Source organism: Filicampus tigris, chromosome 21 (assembly GCF_054856515.1).
Source record: "Filicampus tigris isolate MCC_2025a chromosome 21, RoL_Ftig_1.0, whole genome shotgun sequence".
Classification (NCBI taxonomy): domain Eukaryota; kingdom Metazoa; phylum Chordata; class Actinopteri; order Syngnathiformes; family Syngnathidae; genus Filicampus; species Filicampus tigris.
This window is the reverse complement of record NC_141237.1, coordinates 10,012,328-10,031,290: the sequence shown is the minus strand read 5'-3', so window position 1 is coordinate 10,031,290 and position 18,963 is coordinate 10,012,328. Positions and strand designations below refer to the sequence as shown.

Below are 18,963 nucleotides of genomic sequence, written 5' to 3'. Positions count from 1 at the left end.
AAAGGCAAAAACCCTTCAGCACATGTTTAGAAAAGTACATCATTTGTGATACTATCATTACTTACATCCGATGAGCATGACGCAGATGGAGAAAATCTTCTCCGAGTTGGTGTTTGGGGAGACATTTCCAAAGCCCACACTGGTCAGACTGCTGAAGGTGAAGTACAGAGCTGTGACGTACTTGTCTTTAATGGAGGGTCCCGTTCCTGGTCAAGCGCAAAAGGTTGCATATGTATTGTTAAGGATATTCATATAATATATCAATAATCATACTAATAATACGCTCAGTACCTGGGATGGAGTCATTGAATTGTTTTCCCAGTTGGTCCCCGAGCGTATGGAGCCACCCAATTGAGCCGTTCCGCTCCACATTACCGATGGCATACCTGGGGGATTAAGAATGTTCCTCACTTTCCAACAATCAGTCAGTCGCTTAAGCGATACTTAAAGATACTTTTAGGCACACATAAAGCCATCTCTGATTAAAATGTGCTGTTGACTTTAAAATTAAATCACCTAATTGGACCGATTGACTGAATATAACTCCTACTAAAAAAATTTACTAAAGTAGGCCTATACTTTTATTGATACTGTAACAAAGGTATTAATTTAAAAAAATGGAGGGGGTAGAAGTTCACACAGAAATCCATTAAATTTGTACCAGATGCAAGCCAGCCAGTGCGCGATGAGGGCAAAAGTGCACATGAGGAGGAAGAGGACAGCTGCGCCGTATTCTGAGTAGCGGTCCAGTTTTCGTGCTACGCGGACCAATCGGAGGAGACGAGCCGTTTTCAGCAGCCCAATCAGAGTGGTGGTCTGATGAGAGGGGAAGAGAGGAGGTTACGTGCGCTTCTGATTTGTGGGAGAGCGTGGGCACACACACACACACACACACACACACACCACACACACGCCCACGCACAAGTACACACACATCCTCTACTGGATGGGCGACATCGTCCTCTTCCATTTATGCCCATACAACAAATAGAGTTAATAACAAATGTTGCATTGGTGTGTGTGTGTGTGTGTGTGTCCTCACGTTAAGTAATAGCTGTCTGCTGAGAATAATCTGCAATTTCTTGGCTCAGTGGCTTTTCTGGGCAACATCAATGAAACGAAGCTCCCGGACATCATTAGAATGTTGGGGAGTTTCTACATGTTTGTACAACTTTTTTTTTTTTTTTTTTTACCCCCCCTCTCGTAGAATTGCAATAAATAAGATAAATAGTAATATTGAAAGTTTCAATTCAAATGTCATCCCACGGAGATTAAATACAGCTTGGAACAACCCCGGGCCGAGCTGCACTCTAGTGGATCAATCATCCTTGGCTTCCTCATTAAGACGTGTCCGCAGAGGGTCTCTCACTTTCTGACTCTTGGTTGGCCTTCCTCGCCCTTTCCGGCGCTTGCGCCAGCCCTTAAACCCACCCACCATCATCAAACCGCCTTTGTTGCCTCACTTCTATATATTTATCTTAGTGGGTCCACGTGGTGCTCTATACATTTACTTTCGTGGGTCTAAATGGTGCTAAGTGCAAACATTTTTACACCCATTTGCTTCCGTCACCTAAATATCATGATGTAGGGTAGACGCCCTCCCCACACCCCCGATAGAAACAATATCACGGAATCATTGTCATGAAAATATGTCTAATTTGAAAAAAGGTTATCTGACCTGCTTCTCATAACCTTAAGTTATCTTCCCCCACCACACAATTGTTGACTTGCTTCATTATTATTACTTTTTTTTCAAGATAAGTCAATGGGCCATGGACGCTGCAGTGGATTCAAACTCAGGATGAATTATTTGACTAATTAAAAATGGAAGGCATTACTGCCACCTATTCGACACGAAGCTGTTTTTATTGCCTAAAAAATACAAATCTGGCCATTATGGTTTTCACTGCTGAATAACGGCCATATTTGAGCACTGTAGGGCGTCTTATCGTGCAAATCTCGCTAAATGCATTGCTCTCTCTTTTTTTATCTTTTATTTTTGATTTAGAATTATGTTATTTGTCTTTTTCTTATGCAGCTTACCTCTTCGCCACTGCGATAAATTAGAAGGTCGAAGGGAATGGCGGCCACCATGTCAATGAGGAACCAGCCTTTAAAGTAGTGCACGGCGATTCGCAGCGGATGGCTCACCACCTCGTCGTTAGAGTTCACATATGTTGTCCTGAGAGAGGAAAGGAGATAAACCCAAACATCACTCAATTAGCAGCTATTTTTAAGTATAGTGTTAAGTACATCCCTCACATTTTTGTCAGAATTTCATTACATCTTTTCATAGGACAACTCTGAAGAAGTGATACTTTTGAACGGTTTCACTTCGGGGTTGACTCGCTTTTGTTGCCAGCAGTTTGCAAATGAATGGCTCTATGTTAAGTTATTTTGAGGGGATGGTACATTTACAGTGACACAAGCTGCACACTGACTACTTGTCTAAACATGTCATTATGCCTCGTTCCAAGAAAAGGAATAAATAATAAAATAATTACAAGAAATATGAGGGATATATTCACTGCTGATTGATATTTCCATACGGTAACTTTTGAGAACAAAATGCTCTGATCAATTAAAAGACGTCTCCCGTGATACATTGGATACAATTCCGACCTGAAGTTGATGAGGATGTCGATAATGAACATGATGTCCACTATGAGGTCCACCACATTGAGAGGAGAACAGGAATAACCACAGCGCTGCATGGCTGCTTCTTCCTGAGATGAAAAGAGGATATAAAAAGACAAGAGAAGATCATAATGAGCGGCTAAAATTGGAGGACGGATGTTTGAGTCTACTGCTTTCTCAGATGGATCAACGTACACAATTTGGACAAAAATACCTAATGCGGACGACGGACAAAAATAGGGCGTTTGTTCCGTTTGTTTTGGGGAGTTTTTATTTCTATTTGAACGTGTGTCTGTGGAATTTGCATGGTGTATTATTATCACCACAATGTTGTCATTCATGTCAAGCAACGCGTGGCCTCATTCCTATGAGTGCTTTCATTACACACCTGGTCGTTGAGGAGGAAAGCAGCCGAGTAAGGTGTCAGGATGGCGGTGTAGATGACCAGCAGCAGGATGAGCCAATCCCACACCGCCTTGAAAGGACTGTAGTGCAACACTGTCCAGCTGTGGATGCGAGGAGCCTGGAGTTTGTACTCTGGCAAAACATCTGCACCCAGCGAGAGCACCTGGGAGAAAGGCGGCAGAGAAGAGCAAAAAGGATTACGACAAGGCCAATCAGCAACAACTGGGCGGAAGTAAATGAAAACCGATCAATGGTGGCAAATGAGATGACACAGAAACACACAGCGAGACCTGACATTTGCGACAGTCCGCATCCACTGGCAAGAAATATTGCGAACGTGTCAACGATATACACACACACACAGCAGAAAACAATGGAGAATTTCACACTATTTTTGTGCTACTCACTTGAGTGTTTTGACAGTGTTTCTATTTATTTTACATTTTCTTAAAACGTATTTGCAAAGGTTAAAAGACAGCGTATATGAAATGTCATATTGTCTTAAAAAAGTGCAGACCTGCCAATATTAGGAGCACAAAATATTAGCGTGACGGCGGAAGTTAAAAGGTCAAAGTCCTACTTTTCGATGAGACAAGGCTATGGTTTGACGAAATGAAACTCCTCCTCTTATTTCAACTTAGTTCTTTGTCACCAAGATGCCACAAGATGGCCACGCAGTTCGGCTCCACCACACCCGTGACCCTAATGAGGCCAAGCACTATAAAAATGGATGTACGGATGAGTTAGCCCCTCACACTGAGTGTTTCCACAATATGCGGACATCTCACCATACTGGTGTGTTGACTTTCCAACACTGAGACAACGTGTATTACGTTTACAAAGAAAAAAAACGATTACCCATATTTGGTGGTACTCTCTTCCCCACACAGTCACATAAAAACTCACCCAAAGAATATGATTTGGGGTATTACACTGCAGAACTTAATCGCTTTACTGGCTGTAATATATTCCAGCATCTGCACTTGCAGGAGTGAATCCGTGACAGAGGCGTCAGGGAAGCCTGCCTTGTGTCTCTGCCTAATAGCATCAAACAATGAACCGCAGGAGCGTGCCTTGGGCTGAAAGAATACTGAGCATCAGAATGCATTTTTGATAGTCCACACAGACATGTCAGCCAGCTGCAAAGCGAATGCGTAACTCGCACACAAAGGAGCAACTAAGCCGCCTTGCAAATCGTGCGGGATTGTCGTCATGTTCACAAGTTGACATGGGCTTTTACTGTGTCAAAATAGTACCGAGGCAGGCAAATTCTCACCGCTCTTTTGCCTTTTTTTGAAATTATATGACCCATGACCATCGCATGGATATTTGAAATGATTCAGATGCACAATACTGCAGTACAACAATAATACATGTTGGTGGCCATTTTTCAAATCAGTCTGCAAATCTTTCAGCTTTCTCCCCCATGCACTCCTTCAATATTTCTTGCCCACCTTTCTTCTCTTATTTATTCCCATCTTCCAATTCAAACTCAATTTCTCCTCTTCACTTTTGCTCTCATTATATCTCCCATGATCCAGCTTCACTTTGCCAGATGCGACCCACTGGCACCAAACAGACTTTTTTAGCCAGCTTTAAATTGCTACAGGAGGTGTTTCTAATATTCTTCAGCTACAAAGGTGGGGGCAAAATATTTGGAGCCCCTTGGCAAACACAACATAAAACAACAAACATTGCATATGCTCACAAATTGGCAGATTTATTTTTAAACCTGTCATTCGTTATTTGCTGAAAATTCACCTCGAGGAGCTTCATTCAAACCAAAGATGCATTGTCGAGGCTTAACAATGTCGAAAAATATATTTTTTTGTTGTTTGAAGGGAAAAAAAAAACTCGATAAAAAGCCAATAGGACAGTTAAAAGTTCAGATGTCGAGGCGCATTTGAGTGCCGAGATGCAGAGTTGACTTTGAGTACAGCTGTCTGTCCTCGAAAGAAGATTTATTTCAAAAGTCACCCCTTGTCATGCTGTCGGCAGTTTATAGCGCGGAATCCCCAGTGCAGCAACACATTTTTCAAATCATCTTTGACATTTGACCCTGAAGTTGACGGGATTCATTTCGCCTGCATCAACAAGTCTGCTTTGGCCAATCCCGCACAAAGCAGCCATACATTTTCAGGAGGTGCTCAGCTTAGTGAGCAATTAAAAAGGAATTCAATTCGAAATATGAGCATAATTCATGCCCTGCCTCCATAGTTATGCTGTCAACTCAAAATACAAAAAGACATACTTTGAAGAAGCGTTCATGTGCTGTAACCCAAACTTGGCGCAACAACAACAACCCGCTTCAAAAGCGCGGAGCACTTCAATGTGATGTCTGAAAAGAAGTACCTGACAGAAAAGGAGCACGCCGAGCTGAGTGACCCGAGAGCACCTATCTGCTCAGCTATTTGTAGTCGCATAGGGGCTTTTATTAAACATGACAGTCTGCTCAAGTGTGAGCGCATGGCAAAGGGAAGAGGATACAGGAAGAATATGCATGAGGTAAACGGCAGCTCAAGGCTCTAAGACAGCGTGCTGCCATGCATCCGCTTACCATGCAGGTTCTCACTTTGCACTTTTGCTCGGCTGAGGACTTCAACTCACTCACGCAGGGAAACAAGGAACATTAAAAACTCTTCGGTTGAATGATTTATAGTGGGCATTAATTACCCTTTTTTTTAGAGATGGACCAATATGTTTTTTACAGGGCCGATACCGATACCGATTATTAGGAGTCAAGGAGGCCGATAAGCGGTATTTGGAGCCGATATTCATTTTCAGTAAAAAGGAAAATATTGGCATCGGAAAATAAAACGAATTTAAAGTCTTAGTTTTGTTGAAATGCCTTTACGCATGTTTGTTGAGCATTTTTTTTCAGATTTGCATAATGTTGATCTTTTATATCATTATACATTTTTGGCAATATGCATCTTTGTTGTAAAAGTCTAACAAAGTTCAGGGAGCTCCGAGGGTCATCAGCATGTCTTCAAAAGTTACATGAAAACTTAAACAATTGCTCCCTATAGTTTTCGACAGTAAACAAAGTTCGCCAAAATTTCAAAATGACGGAAATGTTAAAATTTCACTTATATCTTTTTTTATTTCAAACAAAACCAAAAGGTGCATATTGTTCCCAGGGTCAGTAGAATCTCTAATAAAGTTAACTGAAAATTTAGTTAACACAGTTTTAAGGCCGATATCGATATTCATCAAAATGTTCAATATCGGCGCCAATAATCGGCCCGGCCGATAATCGGTCTGTCCCTATCCTTTTTCATATTGCCATAACATTTTATTTTGCTTTCAGCTATTTAACTATTACAAACTATTCTTGATTCCGCTCACTTTGTCCAATGAATGCTAAATGAATGCAACAAATATGATCAGAATTTGATATTGTAAAGCAATAATGGCGTGAGTAACGTAAACACGACTCATTTTTAACACAACAAAAAACCTGACAGATGACAGTAAGATGATAGCATCTGCTGATCTTTCACATGGCCTGTTCATAAATTCACAAGATTTTCCTTTAAAACACCCAATACGCCGCTCTGCCTCGAAAGCTTCTGCAGACATGGTCATCAAAAATAGCAACTGGTCAATAATTGATAGTCAAACAGTCAGTCAAACAGCACTGCCCATTCGAGCCTGGGCTCACTATTACAAAAATTCTGTCCAGGGAAGAAACGCATCAAATTTTCACAAGGCTTCAGATTCAATTTCTACTGTAAACAGACCAGTCTGCAAACATTATTTTGGGAGCAATTCGGCTCCTAACTTTGATATCCATTTAATAATGCAATACTCAATCATGTCTGTTTGATTTTTTTTTTTTAAGGGTCATATGTTTGCTGCTGGGGAATTTACCCAATGTACTCACCGACAGTACACATACACAACACTAGTGTCATATATATATTTAACTTCCATGTCCAGTCCTGAGAAAAAAAGTTGATATATCCGGAGCATCATAATGGATAGTAAGCCTGATGAATCTCTAAAATTCCTGTGGATAGATATTTGTGACCAGAAAGATCAAACAAACTGTCAGAAAGCTGTTTGTATAGTAGACAATAGTTACAATAATTAATGTTCTGATATTTATGTTTACCAGATCATCCCAACTGCTTGCAATTAGGACCCCCCCACCCAAAAAAAAGAAATGTTAGAATTTCTTTGGTAGCATGCACTCCTTTCCTGTCCTGAAAAATGATTTATAATCCTAATCTTTATCGCTCGGTAATTGTCTCATTAAAGTCCCTTACCTTAATTAGAATCAAAAAACCTTTCCTCACCTCATCTATCTGCTATAACCTTCCTGTAATCTCAAAATTCATCCCTGAAATGGAATGACTTGCCTCAAACAGATGTGACCTAAGGCGCCGTCCTGTGCAAAAAGTCCAACGTCACTATTAGATTCAGAAGAGCAAAGACATCCATTAAGGCCAAACCAACTAATAACATCAATTCATTTTCCAGACAGCACGGCCTGTTCGGGTCACGGGGAGCAGAGCCGACCTGATCTGCCGATTAGCCTACATGTGATTATATTAAAACTACTGTGTTGGGTAAATCTTAAAAAACTTAAGGGCGTGTTCAAGCTGTATTGTGCAAACTAGTTCCCAAATACATATTACACTGTTACCCTTGTATTACTTTTAACTCATTCACTGCCAGACATTTTCAGATCCTCTTTTAATGTTGGAAAAAAAATTGAAAATAAAGTTCCTCGAATGGCTGGGCTGTGAAAAGACAAATAGGTCCGTCAATGGCAGTGAATGAGTTAATGTACTCGGTGCTCTAGCATTCCTCAAATATGACATGTCACTTTGAATACATTGATGGCCGAGACAGCGACGACAACAGATTAGAAAAGACAATTTATAATGGATACGAAAGAGAGCATGCGTGTGTGCGTGCACTTTCATCCGCCTGCCACCTCAATTGCCTTTTGGGGCTGACCTTTTTCTCTCCGGCCCCGACAGTTCCCTTGAAGGCATAACAAAGAAACACATTTCCTCAGCATTGATGCCTCCCCCTCTATCTAACTCACCACAGGTCCCTTCTCCAATTCTCTCTCCAGATGTATTTTTATTTTTTTTCTCTCCGCACGTCTCCGTCTCGCTGAATCTCTTCCAAGATCTCATTGGCCCTTACCTCGTATTTTAACCCCTGCTGAGCCCGAGCCTCTCTCTGGCAATCTCTACGATAGCAAGGCTTGAAATATTAAAGCGGCAGTGAAACACTAATAACTGCTGTAGGGCCGCTGACAGTGTGGATGCTGCTGACGCACGCTCGCACACGCATTGAAGTGTTAATCCACAGAACACGGACTTCTGAGTCGACCCTTCGTCTTTACGTTCTTAATCTCTCTTCAGGAGAAAGTGCAAAAGTCTCGTATTCAACCTAGTCAAAGGGTGGTCTTAAAACCCAAAATGCAGTTCAACAAGAACCTATGAAGACGATTTGACATATGTTGACGAGTGAAAGCATCGGGGGATTTGATTGACTTTTTGGGGCCGATTTTACAGACAGAAAAGGTGGATGCGAGAAATTGTGTTCACAACTGTACTTCGCCGTTTGCAGTGTACACTTTGTGCAATATTGATGAGACTTGATGACGCGGGAGCTATGGCTTCAGTTCACAGGGCTTTTTAAAAGGGAGCCGCATGTGATCAGGGGATGCCATCATGCATTAACATTCAAACGATGGAATCAGGCCACTTGAATCAAAGAGGCAGCTGTGTGGAGTCCACAGAGCAACATATAGTACGCACAAGATTTTAGACTTAAGATGCTTCATCACTATATTTGACTTATGCCTTATGTCCCTGTGGGCGAAAACATAGTTTTGCTTTGACTAAAATGAATGGAGTAACACATACCAAAATGAGAAATGATTACAGACGATGGGTATAATTATTACGTCACCCGGCCATTACACCTAAAGGGAAGTTGAAATAATGTACAAAATAATTTGTCCCCTCCTTCACAGCAATAACTTTGACTTTCTCCCGTGATTTACTGTGAGACATTCTTACATTTACAACCAAAATCACATGCAGAGAAGCTCAATTTCCTCAGCATCAAAACATATTTTTGTCATTTATTGATAGATAATATCGCTTGAAATATCAATCATGCAGGCTCCCCCCCCCCAAAAAAAAAAAAAAATCCGGTGCAGTTTGTGGGCCGAGTCATGCAGCTGCATTCATTGAATCTTATCTTTCATCATAATACTGCATGATCATCTGACCATGAGTCATCTCAAAACGGACCATTTGATAAGAATCACGCCACACACACACACATACACACACACACACAAATCTTTCTTGGGAAATGTTCCGTCTGAAAACTTGATCTTCTTGTGTGTGCTAAGCAAGACAGATCAAACATATTTACGGTATAATTTTACATTTAATAGAGAGTAGTGAGTCAAATGCAAAAGTCATTTTTATAAACAAAGTTGTTGCCTATTGTGCACAGAGCTGTTTTGGGAGTGTGTGCCTGACTTCCATTTCATGATTGGTCTATCATGAATATCAACATTTTTTGAATGCCCTTGCAACAGGATACTGCTGTTTTAAGATTGACATTTTAAACAAAATTCAAACTTAATATTGACTATAATGTACAGAAACAGTACTCCGGCGGTAAACTGTCAAGGGCAGCAAGGCCTAAAAATATATCAGAAGTACTAACCTACATTTACTAACTCAATTCTAATATTTGTTTCTATTCTCTTCATTTTGTGGTGTTTATCTTGGTTTCATTCCTTCTAGTACATTCTTGCAAGCCTTTTTTTTTTGGTTTTTTTTTTTTGGTCTTATCAGCCTCTTAGTAATGTCAGTCTAATTTGGTCAATAATACTGTTTTTTCTAATCAACCAATCAGATTTCAAATTCACCTAGCTAGCCCACAATAATGACATCATTTTTCCATCCACGTTTGACTAGCAAAACATGCACGCAAATACATGTCATAATCAGCACACTGTATCTGGTGAGTACATTATTATCATTTTTTCATGATATTGGATAAATGATTCAGAACTGCTCCAGATGATGTTTGTGGCACACTTGTGTGCTGTTATTTTGCATATTATTGGAGGTTTCTATAACAATAATATTAGGTCAACCCTCCACTTAGCAACGCTGACATAAACAGATAAAATCATTTTGGAATCAAATGAGTCTCGTCAAAGCTATTTCTAAAAGTCCACACTGGGTCGTGTGCTGCACAGTGTACACAGCGAGCACATGTCATTCGTGTCGCAGTTGGGTGGTTGGGTAGGACCCCCTAGCTGACTTTGGGCAAGATTGCGGTCACGGGGTTGGCACGTCGACAAAGACAACCAGTCACACTCACATTCAATTTAGAGTCTTCATTAATCGAACATACAGGACGGCTGAATACTATTACCCAGACATCATATTACTATGAGACACCAGCATTGCTAACAATGACAAAAACGTTTTTCTATAAACAAACAACAAGCAAAACACAGTCAACAATTGCAGTGTTTGACTGTGGCAAAGGTACAGTATGTAGCGCACATGTACTCTGAGGGACTCAGTAATAATAATAATAATAATAATAATAATACATTCAATTTGCGTCTACATTTTAATATATTTAATCTATAACATCCAGTGAGTCAAATTATGACTTCAGAAATACTGTAAATGCAGTTCACGGGACAATCACGGGTCTCGTCTGCACTCTCTCCCCTTCTTCCTCAATTCTCCCCTCATTTGCTGCTAGACCAAATGGAGCACGTGAATAACAAACCATCCATTCAGGGCAACATCCTGCGCTTTCAGGTCGGACAATCTTGGTGGTCTCCGCACCGCAAAAAAATGTACAGTTTTGTCTCCTCCTCTACAATTCCCCTTCTATCCTTCTGTCTCCTGTCGAGAGGGAAAAAAATAAATAAATATCCGGCTCCCTAACAGCTGGGTGACAGACACAGGGTGCATATTATGTCTTCCCAGAGGATTTCGACATCTAAACCAAGCTGAGCTGAGTCAGGGAAGCATACAGGGGTGATGAGTGTGATTTGAAAAAAAAATAAAAAATGGAAGCTTTGCTTGCTATGAACACATCCACATTGATTCAGCCTAAGCTCCCCCAGATGCATAAACACATATGAAAGTATGTATGTCCCAGACAAATACGCAACAATAAACACATACAGGCACCCACTGGCACCTAAATATAGCAACATTAAAGCAGCAGTTTGAATTATTTTTCCTGCTGGGCTCGACTTGCTTTTGAAGCAGAATTGTCTTTTAAACTGCTGCGGTAAGTACGGATCAACACTGATAAACATACATTTGTAATTGACCATCGGAAATGTCAACACGAACAACTTCACCTGCTCTTGCTGCCTTGTGAATGTTTTTGTGTTTGTTTGTCTAATTACGTTGTGTTTATAATGCACGTTAGCTTAACAGTATTTTTAGTAAAATCTATTGTTTGTAATGTATTTTATTTTTTTAGTGTGACACTTACCATGCGTCAAGAGACTACTGATATAAATAAAGAACCTAACCTGGTTAAAGACAATATACTGTTTATTTTTTTTATAGCAAGGAACTATATCACAATCTATATACCAGTACATTTTTTTTTTTTTTTTTCACTTAGGAAAAAATGGTGTGTCGCTATGGCAGGATACACACATGGACAAGAGTCTGTGAAGGCAGGACAGGTTGTAACTCTCATGAGGTGCCCTGTCGAGGTCCCCGAAGTTACAAGACTCAACCGCAACTCTCATGAATTTCCTTTGTAGCAGCAATGTAGCAAATGTCAGAGTTGTTGCTAAATGTAATAAAACATGAACCATGTCAGTGAGTGAAGGATTCCAAAGCCCAAGACGCTGAAAAACACTTAATGGAGGATTAGAGTGCGAAGTTATGTTTCTTCCTTGATAGAGTCTTTCATACTGTCAAGAAACTTAACCACGTCAGCAAAACTACTCCGATTTGATATCACTGTAAAATGACTGTCCATTTCTTGTTGTCATGGTGACCCGGGGTCACCTTCTTAAGTGGGCATTAGGGGACCAAGCATGGACATTGCTCATCGTGTTACTGTTTGCACACAAAAAGATACTGTTCATATGGTCATGAGATGCTGCAGATTTGTGAGGGTGGATTTTAATTGCCTTGAAAGAAAAAAAGCAGAGAACACATTCCATGTAATGGTTGTGTCCTATTTCGAGATTTGCCAAACTGTTGCATAACTTTCAACAGAGGAAGCAGGTACATTTAAAGCTGAGGGGGCTTTCAGGTGTCATACAGGGCCAGTCTGAAAGCTGTGTGGGAGGAACAGAGGATAAGAGCGAAAAGAAGAAAGCGGCAGAGACTAAGCCAAAACTGGATATATGAAATGCTAGTCAGCATCACGACTACAAACCATGCGTATATATATATATATATATATATATATATTATATATACACACACAAGAAGAATATGCTCCTTATTTGACGGCGGCTGATCCTTGACTCTAGTCGTATCCCAGACAGGAAGCTCCAACTTTATGGTCTTGTTTGTACTGTATGTGTCTTTTTAAACTTTAGTTATTCAAATGAAACTTCTTGATATAAATTGTATGGACAAAACTGATGCCAGTACTAGTATTTCCTACACTAAGTTAAAAGTCTAGTCACACATCGATCCACTGTTTTATTGACTTTTTTCACAGTAGCCATTGTGACCAAACACATTTGAAATCAGAAATAGTCCGATTACTCTAAAAACACAGAATTCGTTGTCAGATCATTTGTTGCAAAACAATACACAAACACGCAACAAAACCAAGCAGGAAGCTTAACAGCATTTGACAATGGAAAAAAACAAAAAGTCACGTACTGAAGTGAACCAAACTAGTGCTTGGTTGAAAAGCGATTTTACTGAAAGAGTTAGCAGGAAGTACAATATGCCTCATGTCTTCATCAGCATTCGTTAATACACCCATGAAATATTTTCCCGATGATGATACTGTAAATGACTACACAAAGTATTTTCATCACAATTTTAGTTCACCCCTTTTAAACCGAATTCTGTACTGATGATATTTATTGCTCTGAAATCTGCTCACAGCCCTAATGCTGCTCCTGTTATTAGAAACACCAAATATAGGACAGTGGCTTCTCATACATTGCCCCCATGTCCTGCTGGTTAAGATGACGTGATAGAAAGTGACTCGATACGGCCTGGAGAAACTGCAGGGAAGAAACCAACAGCGGCAATAACAGGGACCAATATCAGCGTTTGAAGCAAAACAGATCCAACTCGCAAAGCATTCAAAGTAATGCTTGAGCCCTGCCTACTGTACATGCGTTTTGGTTATTTTGGTTTAGTCATAAACCTGACAGAGGGGCTGCCTCCGATGAACATGTGCAAGGTCTTATTTTTTAACAACATGACTATGATTAATTAAAAAAATAAAATAAATAAATACAAAAATGAACGCAGCTACAGGAAAGAGAAACAAGAAGCATTTTATTAATTGTGATTGATCATTTCCAAATCAATGAAGCTACACATTCATATGTACTCACTTTTGGTTAGAATACAACTATTCATTCAGTTGGCTTCCAAACGTCTTCAATCAAGCAAAGTAGAATTTCCTTGTTCTCCCCCGTTGCCCCTCTTTCTCACCTCTCTCCCTTCGGTGGGCAGACGCGATGGGTGCTCTCTCGCCTCCCACCCACGGCGGCAAGAGATTGGCAGGCCGGGCGGGCGCGGCATGACGGCGGGTGGGCAGCAGGAACTCGGGCGCTGATCCGCGGCGAGGGCTTTGGCGAAGGTCGGCTGGCGCAGGAAGATGTTGAGGAGCTTGAGCAGCAATGGTAGGACCATGGTCCTCAGCGGTGACTCACCGTGGTGGGGTCAGGGTCAGGGCGGCCCCCCGGAGCATCCGTGACCGCTGGCTGTTCAGACCCTCGCCGAGACTTTACCGAGTGGTGCTGCAACACCAAGGAGGTCACGGTACCATGGGAAAAGCGTCATGGCCGGAGGCACTTGTCACATGGAAGAGCCTCCATCCTGCTTCCTGGAAAAACTCCTCGGCTTCTTGTCCCTCATGCTCTTGCAAATGCACTTCAGTCTGCTTCCGATGTGGCTTCCTCTTACACACCTCAGAAGAGATCTCGGCTGGCTTTTAAGTCCTGATTAAACCACCGCTAGCGTCATCTCTCATTGAGTTTCTTCGACTGCTTTCCACCCACAGCGCGACTGCTGATGGCGGCTTGGTTGTTAACTCAATAAATCAGCATGCAACAGAGAAGAGTGGAGGATGAGGATGATGATGAGGAGGAGGAGGAGGAGGAAGAAGAAGAAAAAAAAAAAAAGCATGGCAGCAGGAGAGTTATTTCCCATTAGTTGGAGATGAAGCCGGGATGCTGTTCTGCTGCTGAGGGTAATACCGCTACATTGCTAGTGTGGCGAGAGAGGGGTGGAGTGAGAAAATCACTGGAGGAGAGCGAGGAAATAGAAGGAACATGTTTTGGCAAGGGTTTCATAAAAAAAAAATTAAAAAAAGACAATAACTAGAACTGCACGCAGCTATACAGTACAATAGTGGCATTTACACGAACAAACTGACAGTGTAGTTATGTCATCTTGTCCAGAAAGTTCCGTTTTTATTTGGATGTTGACATTTCCCAATAAACCGCGATATTGGTTTTGATTTGATTGCTAAATCATAGGTATAGGTAGCGTGACTGATATGTTCCCTCCATGCTTGAACATCATTAGGATGACATTAATGATGAGCCCTTTGACTTGCAGTTTGGGTGTACGGTTTAGCATGCTCACATCCTTTTCAACTTGCAAACAAGGATAATGTGTTTGAGTTGCACTTTTATGGTGATAATACAGGTAACTGTGCTCATTTTGGTTATGATCACGATGTAACGACGTAACGTTTCTCGTCCATATTTAACTGCCTCTGAACCTGTGTTCACCAAACGACTTTACTACATGTAATCAAGAAACCTCACAGGCTCATTTCCCCAAATATCCCACCAAATATAACACATTTGAACTGCCGTGGGCATTCAGACAGACAGTGACGTATTAGGAATTGAAGGGTAAAAGAAAAGAAAGGGCTTGCCCACCGCCAGACTGGAATGTTCATTGGGTCAGAAAACGTGGCAAGTATGTATTAACACATTATTGCCCAGCTCAGTGGCTCTGCCTTTGCAACTGGACTGTACTGAGAGCAAAATGGGGTCAGGCACGATCGGATGTAACTGAAGACAATATGGTGGTGATCGGTCCAGAGTTAGAATTTACAGATGCATCATAGCTGCTGTAGAAACTAACTGTTGACGCGTGTGTAATTTGCCTTTTTTTTTTTGTCATGTGGTGTTGTTGGAGTCTTGCTCTCGGGGAATTTGTCAGCCAATCAAAATCAGTGTGACACTTTGTTCACGCCGCCCTCTGCCTATTTGCACAGGCTGGATGCATATTTATTAACCACTTATACATGGGCACATATTTCTGCTGGTAAAGGTCATCGATCGGTTGGCCGCTGCTTGGGCACAGGTACCTACAGAGATTAACAGGCTCATTATGTTCTGCTAGAATCATAAATAAATAAATAAATAAATAAATAAAGCTCAAAAAGAAGAAACAAAAAAATTCAGACTAACATAACATTACATGATCTTGGCCTTTCATGGATATTTTAATTTAATTACAGTATGTGTCTCATAGCATGTTAAATCAAAATATGTCAATATTTATAGCACACAAAAGTATCATTTCCATCCAACTTTTATGGGCTGTATTGATGTGACTGTTGTAAATCCTGCACAGTTTTACGTTGTTAGTTTCGCAGATGGGAGCGGGAGGGCTGCGCCACTGTGGGAGTGGTCACAGCCGACTTCAATCATGGTCAATCAAAGCAACTCCTTCCATTCCCATCCCATCTGCACCATGAAGTGGACACTTGGAGACCACACACCGCCCTGATCATTTGTGTGGCCGCCCAGTAGGATGATTCAAAAAATATATTACAATGATTCAGATGGTGTGATGCCCGCGGATGTGCTGGACACATACAAACACAATTACCCCAATTCCGATGTTCTAGTTGGGCCACAATCTGAACTGAAACCTGAACATCTGAATTTCAAATTCCATATGTCCCCTGTAAGTAAAATACAAAACGGAGTGAATTGAATATTGGGTGGCACCACCGATGAGCATATAAACCACACCCTAGAGGACCAGAGTACTGTTATAGCATCTATAAATTTATGTGGGGAACGCAGGGCCGTCGTCATGGCAATGGCAGGGAGCCTAGTCTCATTATAAACCAGTCTTGCATCCAAACTAATTGCTTTGGGGGGGGGGAAAACGTTTCATATATTGTCGCTTAAAAGAAGGAACAAGCATAAACATACATAAAGATTATGTCTGCAGGACATCTATCTCATAATCATTTTTCTAAGGGCATGTCAGCATCAGCCAAATACATTACGGTGATGGATGAACCGTGTTGTAGCTAGATGAAGTCGTCGTCCATCATGGTGCCTCGGAAAAAAATAAACTGATCGTTCCCAGCGCGGAAGTATATGTGAAGGGCACCTGCCTCCCTCTATCATCCTGGCTAATGACTTCACATTCAATTACATCCACTCTACACCACTTGGTTTCAAATTAAGGAGGTGTAATATTTAATTCCCGAAAATAATTGCTTAGCTATGTCATGAGTGAACGCGAGTGGAACTCACACCCTTGCATTTTGTTATTGCAGCGACCCAACTTGACCTCAGTCATCTGTAATGTGCGCTTTAATCTGCAATATTAGACTTTTCAGTCCATATCTGATAAGAGCCAGATGAAAACCGACAGGGAAGTTTCAGAAGATCTGTCTCAAAGTGATGCTAATCTATGAGTGTCACTTTCAAAGTGAGCCATCAATCGTTTTCCCACTTATTCTAATGCGTCAGCATGTGTGTCATCACTTGTTATGAAAGTGAAGGGAGAGGAATTTGCAGAATAATTCCGTTATTTGCTGTTTTTGACCCATCTGGTGGATACTTGGTGTCAAGGAAACAATTTGGGTGAGGGAAGGAGCTTTATTTAGACAAAAGCAGTCATTTGCCGCCACATTGTGGCATCTATAGGTAATTATAGCTATTATTTGCAGATTTTTGCTATTTTTGTGGCAAGTTTTAGTCCATCCCCAAGAATGCACGATTGATAACATCGTTTTGCATTAGTGTGAACAAGTGTTCAATAATAGTAATGACAGTCCAGGCGTTATGTTTACGTAAGCAACCTAAATTTATTTTCCCACTATAGTGACGGTTTGATTGAGGGACATATTTTATCCTACTTATATCCGACCAAAGAGATGTTTTGAAATCTGGCCGAATCAAAAATCGTCCAGCAATCCAGAAGATACTCGATTCAACCTTTCTTCTTACTGTCTACATATTTTATCCTCTTATCAGATAACTACAAAGAAGAGGATGGAAGTGATTGAAGATGAAAACTGACCACAAGAGCATTATTATTCATTAAACAATACCAAGACATACACATTGTTAATTATTTACTCCTATGCATTTTAGACCAACGCATACATTTAAAATACAATTATTGGCAGAAAAAACGAGATTGTAGAAGATATGCGTTCTCCCTCTCTCTCTCACTGAATAACTCATATCATAAAACACATTTGGACTATATCCATCCATTTTCTGTGTGGCTTCTCCCCATCAGGTCCGCGGGTGAGAAATATACTTTAAAAGAAGAGTTAGCCGACAGCTGTTGTTTAAAATATCAGTCCAATAAGCACATTTTGCCGCAGTGTGACACATATCTTTTAAATCACGGGGGTGGATGACATTTTTTTTTTTTTTGGTGTGGAGTGTTTGTTCCTGGCTGTTACACACTCTCATTATGTAATGTGACTAAGTTAACGAAAACAGAGTGGTTGAGTGGTGGTCATCTGAGCTACTGTACTTTCAGCTGTGCTCTGTGCGGTCTTACAATTGGATAGAGAATATTCAAAAGAAGATACGGAGGCTGATAATGTTAACGCAAAGTGCATTCTTTGGCTCCGCCTCCCCCAACCAGTCATTTTTGGGGTGAAATCACTTTTTATGCGTCGTACTTGATTAAAAAAAAAAAATCTGACTGCCAACTCCATATTCAGTTGGAAAACGTCAAATTTGTTTGACGGCGTATAATAAAACCCCTTGCTGCATTTAAAGTTATGATTACATTTATAACAGTCTGTCTAAAGAGTGGACCAGCCCTGATTGATGGCTAATCGCATCCCACACTATCATCCGATGGTGAACCCCATGGTGACAGAGAGACACGCCCCCCCTTTGAGCCGGCTGCTGCTTTGACGAACGAGGGTAGGCCCAAGTGGCAGACGGAATTGTGAGTCTGCGTATGCTGAGCTTGCTAAACGTGAGCGGTGCCAATGCTCTTTTGCAACAAGTGGCCCGTGGACAACATACACAGCGGCCATTCAACTATCACGGAAGACAGAATAAGAACTATTAACATCGGTACAAAGCAGATTATATGCTTCATTAACAAATAACAACTGTATTAAGTTACGCAACTGTGCATCTACAGTAAAGTAAACATCGTTAGCAAATTTAAATAGCCTAACCCCGCTAATTAGAGCGTAGTGTAGTACCTCTATCTATCCATAGATAGACACACCTGCAAGAGTAAAGGTAAGATATATATATATATATATATATATATATATATCAAAACAAGGCAGTAAAACAAAATTCAATTTAGAGGGGAATCAAAATGGGTTCCTGTCTGAAAGCTTTGGTGCATGTTTTTGTCTGAGTAAGCAACTATAAAAATTGTGTGAGCACTTACTGACAGCTTGTCCAACGAGAGTAAAACCTCA

At 40.9% G+C, this 18,963-nt stretch overlaps 1 protein-coding gene across 3 annotated transcripts in view; it reads right to left on the bottom strand.

Annotated features, from left to right (window-relative positions):
• kcnh2b (potassium voltage-gated channel, subfamily H (eag-related), member 2b) overlaps positions 1 to 18,963 on the bottom strand; it is a 137,920-nt gene that overhangs the window by 14,569 nt on the left and 104,388 nt on the right. For all 3 annotated transcript variants that reach the window (XM_086020642.1, XM_086020643.1, XM_086020644.1), the window contains 6 exons: positions 3,026 to 3,205; positions 2,623 to 2,726; positions 2,044 to 2,182; positions 662 to 816; positions 292 to 386; positions 66 to 206 (listed from right to left, as the gene is read on the bottom strand). In XM_086020642.1, the coding sequence (XP_085876768.1) occupies positions 66 to 206; positions 292 to 386; positions 662 to 816; positions 2,044 to 2,182; positions 2,623 to 2,726; positions 3,026 to 3,205 (814 nt within the window). The remainder of the gene's footprint in view (positions 1 to 65; positions 207 to 291; positions 387 to 661; positions 817 to 2,043; positions 2,183 to 2,622; positions 2,727 to 3,025; positions 3,206 to 18,963) is intronic.